This window comes from Protomyctophum bolini (genome assembly GCF_963924005.1).
Source record: "Protomyctophum bolini genome assembly, chromosome: 23".
NCBI classification, from domain to species: Eukaryota; Metazoa; Chordata; class Actinopteri; order Myctophiformes; family Myctophidae; genus Protomyctophum; species Protomyctophum bolini.
Window position 1 is genome coordinate 11,874,965 of NC_137884.1, and position 9,750 is coordinate 11,884,714.

The 9,750-nt window shown below is 43.0% G+C and overlaps 1 protein-coding gene across 1 annotated transcript; it reads right to left on the reverse strand.

Moving 5' to 3' along the window:
• Positions 1–559: 559 nt before the first annotated feature.
• On the reverse strand, positions 560–9,750 carry strap (serine/threonine kinase receptor associated protein). The gene is made up of 9 exons (XM_080756928.1): positions 9,277–9,750; positions 8,448–8,583; positions 8,032–8,113; positions 7,668–7,740; positions 7,071–7,170; positions 5,739–5,876; positions 5,092–5,228; positions 2,631–2,780; positions 560–1,365 (listed from the first exon to the last, which is right to left on the reverse strand). Exons 1-9 carry the CDS (start codon positions 9,386–9,388, stop codon positions 1,301–1,303), a joined length of 993 nt encoding a protein of 330 aa, XP_080613054.1. The 5' UTR covers positions 9,389–9,750; the 3' UTR covers positions 560–1,300.

Genomic DNA, 9,750 nt, shown 5'->3' on the forward strand with positions numbered 1-9,750 from the left:
AAATAACTGCCAAACATGTCTAACAGGTAAGTACTGTAGCCCTGTATTTCTGGTTAGTCAGTAGTTCTTGCCAAGCTGCCACACATTCAAAACCTAACTGTGCGACTGACAGTATATATGCAATTTAACAAACATCCATAACCGACTTGCTCAGGTAGGTTAATTGGAGAAGCGGGAGAGGGATTGGATCATTTTTATTTGTACATCAGATGCCTGAAAGTCTTTGACCGAAACGTTACCTAAATAAAGTTCGTATTGCGAGTGCAGACGGTGTGCTGGTCTTTGTGCATTCTTCAATGAAAACGACTTCAAAACAATTCTAAGATACAGTATATTTTTTATAATCGACAAAATTAGTCTGATTCCATGTTGTACAATGGTGGCATACATACGTTAAATTAGCCGATCTACAAGGTCACAACACATGACGCATTGTGAGCATTTAGATCTGCTTTTTTTCCACTACATTTACAAACATTAATCGTGATATTGATTCAAAGTCATATCGGCTAGCACTGGCTGATATGCACGGCACACAATTTAAAAAAATCACTGTGACAACTTTTTGTGCATTCACATAACAGTGAAGCACCCGTTTATTCATTCACTGGACACAAATAACGACATTAAACACAAAGGAGAAATTAAATCCAGTGACGGCATTTCCCTTTCCAATTAATCACATGACAAAATAAGATTTTCCATGGATATACTCCAGTCGTACTTTCAACCCACTGAAAAATGCATATAATCTCAAATTTAAATGAAAACCGCTCCAATTTTAAACACCTCCTCCACACCTTGTGCAGCAAGCGTGTGTCTTCTCGCATTAATAAAATAAACTACAAATAAAAATATCCAGACCAGAAGTGACGAAAAAAAGTTCCTTGTCATTTCCATTGGGGGTTGGGGGGGGGGGGGGTAGTTTTCAGCAGGTATACAGAACTGGGCAACATCAGAGAGAAAACAGGCAGCGATGAGCCACAGACGCTCACAGGTTTACTGCTTTACTCTAGAGCCCGTAACGTCTATACGACTGCTTCAAACTGCGTGCGTGTGTGTGTGTATGTGACTGCGTGTGTGTGTGTGTGTGTGTGTGTGTGTAATGCACTGGTCTATGACAGATGACGCCTATCATCACATCCACATCGGTTACGATGAAGATGTAGTAAAATGAACTCTGCTCCTCGCTGGGGCATGGTATGAAGACACTGGAATACCCCGCTGTTCATCTCCTCACTTTCCTCGTCCCTCGTCTCACGTTTCCCCCACCTGATGTGATGGGTGCTTTTTTTCTTCTTCAGGCCTTGATGTCAACCGGGGTGTTATTGAACGCCGGATCAGCGGTCTCCGACACTAGCTCCTCTGATGGTGAGAAATTAAGAGCATTAAACACATGCAACATGCATTTAATTCTTTTAACAAAACAGTGAATGCAACCATTTTCTTTGCTCATAAACAGGGCACAGCTGAAAGACTGGGAGATGGATGGATGGATGGGTATGATAAGGAGATAGCTCAGGGTCTTCATTATACATACTGCAATTTGTAAGATAGGGGCATCATAATGCTTTACATTGTGTAGAGCATACGATATACCCCTAGCAAATTGGATGTTTAAAAGTGCACTCTACAATCTGTATCCACTATGGACATATTTTGCACCTAAATATCCATGTCACATTTACAACACATTCGTTTTTGCAAATAATAATCAGATGACTGAGGAAGGTCTGTGACCAAAACGTTACCATTTAATAAATACATTCTTTATTAAGCAAGCGAAGACAGTGTGCAGGTGTTTCGTCTCTTCTTACCTGCACGTGCCGTGCGTTGTGCAATGCTTTCCTACACACATGGTGGAATGTGCTACGCAAAACTACACACCCTGCACATTCTGTCCATATGGCACACTCCATACACACTGTAGTACATTCCTGACATATTTGTACGCATATTTGGCTAATGGGTTAAATATGCATTGTAGAAAATCATTCCTGCAGAACCATTTTCATGTCGGCACAACTGAACCAACGGATGAGTAGAGAAATCAACACCAGTCAAAAGCATTTTTTTTTGTTTTGTTTTTTACACCACTTGAACCTTAGCATACATCTGGGGGAGGGGGGACGACTTTAGACAAAAATAGCAGATCCCCAACGTGTCGTTGTGAGCTAAATCTCTTTACTTTAGACAAAAAAGTGGTCCAAGCGCACACACACACACACACACACACACACACACACACACACACACACACACACACACACACACACACACACACACACACACACACACACAATTAACATAAAACAGTGAATGCAACTATTGTTTTTGCTCATAAATAGCATGAGCTGTTTTGTATGAGTCTATGGAGACACACAATAAACCTTAATTGAAATATAATTGAATGTTCTTTCACTAAGATTAGAGCGTTTAAGGCGGTGAAGCTGGTAAAGTGAAGCTGGTGAGCCTGTGGTTCAGTCAAGTGGTTCGAGGTTTGAATAAAAAGGTCTGGGGACCCCCAAGGCTACAATATCAAATTGGGGGTCCTCCTTGTCTGACATGAAAAAGTGTAACAACCAGTGGTGCAGAGCTTGAGCGTGGCCGGGGGGCAGAGCGAAACTCACCAGGAAGGACACACTTCCACAAGCCGTAGGTCTTGCCCACTGCCGTCTGCCACAGACGCAGTGTCCCGTCCTCCGAGCCGCTGGCATACAGCTCGCCGTCTGGGCTGAAGCGCACGGTGTGGACCGGTCCAAAGTGACCCTTGTAGGACTCTAGGGACGGGACAGAACATGCCAGTGTTGGGAGGAATAATCAAACCATAATTACATTCACCAACAACAACATTGTACTGCAGAATCGTTGCCGTCGGGTGGGAGAACTTGAAACCTGATCTGCTATTTTCAGCCCCTTCTGTGTGACTCTTGTATGATGTAGTAGGGCATTCATTTACAAAGAAAAGAAAAAGTTGAAATACAGAGATGCGTCACCAATATCTAATTATCTACCTGCCCACAATGTTGTGATGAGACATGGATATAAATCAACCATTTTTGGTTTGAAAATAAGGATTCCAGGTTGAAAGTGGTTAAATTACTGTAGGTTTAAGTATAGCTATTGTAGCTACTGTATTTTTCTACTGCCATTTGACCACTGCTCCATTCACAATTGGTTGCAGGAGTTCAGCATTTGACATCTCGTCAGACTAGTCATGGAGAATCCGCTTTTGAACAGGTGCACTCATGCGGAGACAGCGGAGTATACTTGTCCTGACACTGAACTTGACACACCTTTTGACTGCTATTGCTGGCTGCTAGGGTATTCACAAATTAAACATGCTCTAGCATGCAGATGATCTGACGACTAAACTATTCAAGTATTAAAAAAGTAGAATAATAGTATTACAGTTGGTAAATTATGATACATCTTCATCTAATCTGGATTAACGTGCCTCCATGGTAGAGTGAGCTGTACCCACAGAGTCCATCATTCATGGTATGAGTTAAAGTTGTATTATTTGTATTTGAATGCACAGCACTGGAGCACCCCTGAACAAAATAGGAACACAAATTAGCACCCCTGAGCTTCCCTCCCCATGACTGTGGTTTTGTCACGTAGTCACACCTTTAGTAGCCTCGGAAACGCAGACGTTTTTATTTCCAGGGAGGAAAAAAAGTCAATACGGCGTAGAGTAGCGCAAACGTCGATCACTCTCTGCTGATTTCTGATCGTCTGCACCTTTGTTAAATTGACGCACACACACACACACTCCTCTCTCTCTCTCGAATTACTTAGTCTGTTGTCGCACAGCTGCGTCTAGATTCTCCCGGCGGATCCTGCCGGGAGCTGCTTATGCCATAGCCTTAGGGACACAGGCACAGGCATGCAAATGCTAATATGGTGGCTTCAGTTTTAACCTGCACGGTAGGAGGGGAGGTGGGGCACCCCTGACAGTTATAAGAAGTAGGGGGGGCACCCCTGACAAGAAGTATTCGCCTCTGGCTACGCCTCAACACGAGATACCAGAAAAACAAACGGGTAGAGTGAGTCAAATTAATATATAATAATGAAGCACAAAAACAACCCTGCTGAACTGCTGTGGTAGACAGTGACACTAGACAGTACACCGTGCCTGTATAGGCAGAAATAAACAATGCATTAATTTCGCTCCTATGCCACCAAAATGTGGAACGCCCTACCAACAGTCATTAAGACATGCGAATCCCTTGACTCCTTCAAAATCGCTCTCAAAAGGCACCTACGGACGGCTGCAATTCGAAACTGGCCTCCGTAAAATCTGAACCACCCACCCCTTTTTCCCCCTCACTGTATGTATGTACGTCTCTAAATGTTATGATGAATTGATATGATGAAAAGTTTTTGTATTGAGTTGTGCTTGAAATGTACTGTAATTCAGTAGGCAGAGATCTCTGATCCAAATCACCCAGAGTAGACAAGGGATCTATGATCATGGGAGCATTTGGAATGTTAAAACCAATGACGTGTACGGGCAGATGTGATAAGGAGGGGAATATATGGCAGGGCTATTCAACTAAATTGTTCAGGGGGCAATTGTCAGAAGACCAGGGGGCCAGAGGCCGGACTTTTAATATACTCTCTTGTATCAGCCAGCATGCAACCTGCCAATGAACCCGTTTTAATATTTTGGAAAAGAAAAATATTTTGCATAGTAAATTGCATATGTTGGGGTCAATTTCAGAAAACACACGCTGCTATAATAGACAAAAAATATGTTACTTTCATGCTTTGTTTGAATGCTCCTGTGACCAGGGTCTAATCTCTGCATTGTTAAAAAGTCTTTTCACAGGGGAAGTGACGGACGTGGGCTATATGACATCAGCGGCCACCTTCACTGCTGTGAAACTGTCGCCCCCGGCAAGAGTTGAAATGTGTTGAGCTATTTTATATGTGTTAAAACGCATCTATTCACACGAACTCGCTGACACAAGCGAGAATGCAGGTGCTGCCCATCTGAAAAGCTGTACATTCACAAACCCACACAACAAGTTGCAGGCAATGAGAAGCCATTCTTTGAACAGCATTGTGATTCTTCATGTTGCTCACCCAATTCCTCCAAGGTGCTGTAGTCGTATTTGTAGAGCTTGAAGTCGTCGCCTCCAGCCACGAGGAACTCCTTGTCTGGGTGAAGGGTAGCCGAGCTGATGGAAGTTGGTGCCTCAACTGTCTTTATCAGGTCCAAGCTAGAACACAAAAGACACATCTTCATTCATCACGTTGTTGCTTTAAATCTTGGACTCCACCTACTGGTTGCTTGTGATGTTTTCATGAAGGTTTAACTGACTGTTGGGCTTATTGTATGTCGCTTTGGATAAGAATGATACACGTCTACAACAGCAATTCCCAAACATGTGGGCCTGGGCACATTGGTAATGGTGGGCCTGTCAGGATATTGCAAGTGGGACCCCAACCCAAATAATTGTTAAAACACTAAGATTGTTGTAATAACACAAAAAAGAAAAGAAAAATAAGTCGCATTTCTTCTTCAAAAGCTTGAAAAATGTGCTTATAGTGGAACAGCCGGAACACAATCAGTGTCATTAAAATGAACATGCTGTGAAAATGCACATCCATCCCTCTGATCCCTTAACACAATCAGTGCCGGGATTCCTTCAAAATAGAAGCTCTGGGGTGCCGGAAAGACATGGCCGCTTTTACTCTGAACCCAACCCCCCTCCCCCCGAAGAGGATACCTGAGGGCGTTGTAGAAAGCGATAGTCTTTCCGTAGGTGATGACCAGAATCTCCCCATCGGCCACAAGCTCCATGCTGCTCGGCGACGAGTCGAAGGATAGCGTCTTCACGGCGTCAGTGGAATTCCTGTCCCACAGACTGGAGAGACACATACAATTGCATTAGGACACTGCAAATATGCCGGGAGAGTGTATCCATGTTGGCTGAAGCTTATGTTCCATCAAGACTAAAAACCCCAAGCCTAAACCTAAACTGAGGGAAGATAGAGCTGAGTGAATAGAGGGTATGCGTATGCATAAAGTGAGTAGCAAATCGAGTGGCAAAGGGAGAGTTCTATGTCGTTTAATGCAATCAGATAGGACGTTTCTGTTTGGATGTATGGGCTGTCAAGGCCAAAAAGTAGTACAATTAAAAAGGTGCTACACAATAATTTAAACCACTTGAACCCCAGCATATTCTGTGTGTGTGTGGGGTGGGGGCATCTCGACCTGTTGGGACTTGGGAGCTTGTAGATGTTGTGGAAGTGCAGTGCAACTCAGGTCCATTTTACTAAGTAAAGAGTATCTAAGTGGTTAAAGTTTGTAGTGGTGTTTTTTTTATTTTTATGTATTTTTTTTTGGCTTTCGCCTTTATTTTATATTTTTTTTATGGAGGGACAGACAGTAGGCTGGCAGGAAATGGGGAGAGAGATAGGGGGGGGGGAAGACATGCAGTAAAGGCCGTCGGGATCGGGAGTCAAACCCGCAGCACACTGCCAGACTGGATTACCAGCCAAGGTGCCTGGACCGCTGAACCATGGCCCAGGCCTAATGTGGTGTCATTGAATTAAATGTTTATTATTTTGGCTGATCGCCACCACATGCTGAATTAAAGATGAGAAGAAAGATCAGCCATTAAGACATACAAAACGGACGTCTGCAAGTCGAAACTGGCCCCCGTAAAATCTGAATCTCCCCGGTCCATTTCCCCCTTACTGTATAAGTTTCCTTTCCCTCGTTACCTCCTTACATGATTCCTGTTGCATCTCTATATGTTCTGATGAATTGAAAATGGTGTACCCAGTTATAAACAAGTGTAATGCTTTATCAGTGTGTCGGCCACAGTAACGGTCTTTGTATTGAGTTGTGCTTTCATGTGAAATGTACCCATTCTGCAAACTGTTAATAAATACTTCAGTCAACCCATGTCTGCCGGCGACAGACATTTGACGATAGTTGCCGATGTCAGCATTGTCATGGAGTCGTGGATAAGCATCCACATATAGCAGGTCACTGAGACCAACGAAACAGTCCAGACGTAATGTCCAGTCCTTATACACATCCCGTCACTGACCGTACGGTTTTGTCATCAGCAGCTGAGAGGATCTGCTTGTCATCGTTGCACCACAGGGCCTTCTTTATGGCCGAAGTGTGACCTGGGAATTCATGTGGATCTAAAAGGAAGCACAAAAAGGTGCAACAGTGGTGTCAGATGATGACCGTCAAACGATGATAAGTATACATTCCAATCATATCCAGGGCACATCCATGAAAGTAAAATGTCTGGGTATTTTATGATGACTACTGCAGAGGCTTGCACACGTGGGGCTCGCGGGAAAAAATAAAATGTCCCCGCACTTTTGAGCACCTGACGGCGCCACTGATGCCGGGAATGTGACAGTGTTATGGCCGAGTATATTGATGGGCCACAGGTCGGCCTCTTCTATACATGGTTCATTTTAGTTATTAGGATATAAGATTACGGTCAGTAAATGCTCATCACACATCTGTATCTGTACACAAACAGATATCCTGGAAAAAAACATTTGTTTGTATGAAGCTTTTATTTTAGAACAGCTGAGACCCAAATCAAATTTGAAAGAAAGGCCTGGAATTAATGACGGCTCTAGGTTACACCACTATTGCGGGATGAAAAGTGGCTAGTACTCACCGGCTTCAGGTTTGCCGAGATCATAGATGCGCAGCACTTTATCATTTCCTCCTGTCAGCAGACAAGTGCTGTCCTATTGGGGGAGGAGGGTTAGAGATTGAGAGGGGCAGTAGTAGGGCTGGGTGATATCAATCCCAATTTTTTGCCATTGATATACATGTTTTATGAGCTTTTAACAGAAATGTTTATTAACAGCCAAGCCCAAGACTGTTAACGAGGCCTGACATTAGACACGCATTGTTGTGACTCAACTACAAATATTTTATCATTATATCCACACCCTTATTTTAAATGAACTTGGATGCATTGCATTCAAACACATTTGACTAGCATTTCTGTATGCAGCATCCTGCATGCGCAATACCTGTGTGAAGTTGACAGACTTGACAATGTGCTTGTGTGCCAATGTAAGGACCTCATCTCCACTCACTGCATCCCACACCTTCCTGGAAAACATCATGACAGGTGTCAATGACAGACAACTGTGTCACAATCAGTTCTTGACGGCAAGCACTCAGCAGACGATAAATGGACCCGTATTTGTACTGTACCCTCTCAGAGTGATGGTGGTCCTTGAAATGAACAACATTTAGAACCACTGGTATTGTAATTGTATAGAAAATGTTAAGTCCATATAAGCAGCTCCGACAGTGTGATAAAAACCAATTTCCGATTCCAAGTGTGATGATGATGGAACCGATTCGGTTCCTCAATGTTGGATCCGGTTCCTAGGGGATAGATCCACATGCGCTGCAGGTGTAAGGGATGCTCCACACTCACGCTGTGAAATCAGCTGCAGCAGTGGCTGCCTTGGTGGCATCCATATTCAGAGTGGCTCCCCAGACAGCACCTTTGTGACCCAGGAACGTTCCTATCCAGTCCCCTGTGTCTCCCTGGCGCAACATGGGCTTACCATCTGTAAAAAAGTACATTTAGATCACTCCTAAAACACATACGGAATACTGTCTCTCCTCCAATGCGATCATACTGTCAAAGTAAACAATCAATATCAACCTATCTCAAACCCTCACCCTAAACCTAACCTCCCACCCAGCACACCTAAACCTAACCCATGTCTAACCAATGACTAGTCTAAACTAAATATGCACCCCATATATTATTGTCAATGGTGTCAATTGCAAGTCCGACAGTAGTCAACACAGCAGCATGGCCAAAGCAAATTATAGTGATATACTGTTGAATAACAACAATCAACCACAATCCTACACTGTATTCAACACAGGTAGCCATTAAAACACTTAAGCCCTATTCAAATACTTTAAAACAATAGACAATCTGAATCTACAGTCTTTGCGTCGCATTGTGAGCTGGCAGATCTGCTATTTTTATGTTTACTTTGCCTATAATGATGACATGCCCAAAATAGCAAAGCCAGGGCTATTGGTTAGTGAATTAAGTAAGACCCTTTTGGTGTAATTACCTTTTGTGTATCAAATACCAAAAAGGTAAATAGCTAACCCTACCAAAAGGGGCTATAGGTCCACATTTAAGATCCACAGATGTTGATTGATTGATATATTTATTAACAGTTTTCAGAATTACAGTACATTTCAAGCACAAACTCAATTGATGATGCGGTTGTCCTCACCTTTGCAGGCACTGATGAGAAAGTACCCATAGGGAGTAATTCCACTGAAGGCTAGATCTACCACAGGTCTGGTGTGACCCGAGCAGGTGAGTGGGGTTTGTCTCATAGCCATGACTCTATAACTACCAATGATGATGTTAAAAAGGAATAAATACAGGCAATTTAAAGGGAATTGGAGAACTAAGAAGGTCGCTCAACGCTTTAGCCGATTGTAACACTGCTAGCTTCAGAATGCTATCGCCAACCCAAACCGAAGATGCGATAATAAATAATATAGTTAGATTTCATGTAGCTATAACGTCGTTGGTTGGCTAGCGTCTGTAAGTAATTCTTTGGTTTTAAAAAAAATAAAAAAATAAGTGAGTGTTCGAGGAGGTTCCAGTCAAGTTCATTAAACGTGGGGTCTTCCTCCCAGCATAGGAATAAACTTGCTACTAGCTACAACATTGCAACTAACTAGCAACGTGCATCATC

Coding starts and splice junctions, on each gene's coding strand:
- strap (XM_080756928.1), bottom strand. CDS start 9,388: ATGGCTATGAGACAAACCCCACTCACCTGCTCGGGTCACACCAGACCT. Junction 8,584..9,276: donor TCTCATCAGTGCCTGCAAAG/GTGAGGACAACC, acceptor ACTTTTTTACAG/ATGGTAAGCCCATGTTGCGC. Junction 7,741..8,031: donor AGTCTGTCAACTTCACACAG/GTATTGCGCATG, acceptor CTCCCCCAATAG/GACAGCACTTGTCTGCTGAC.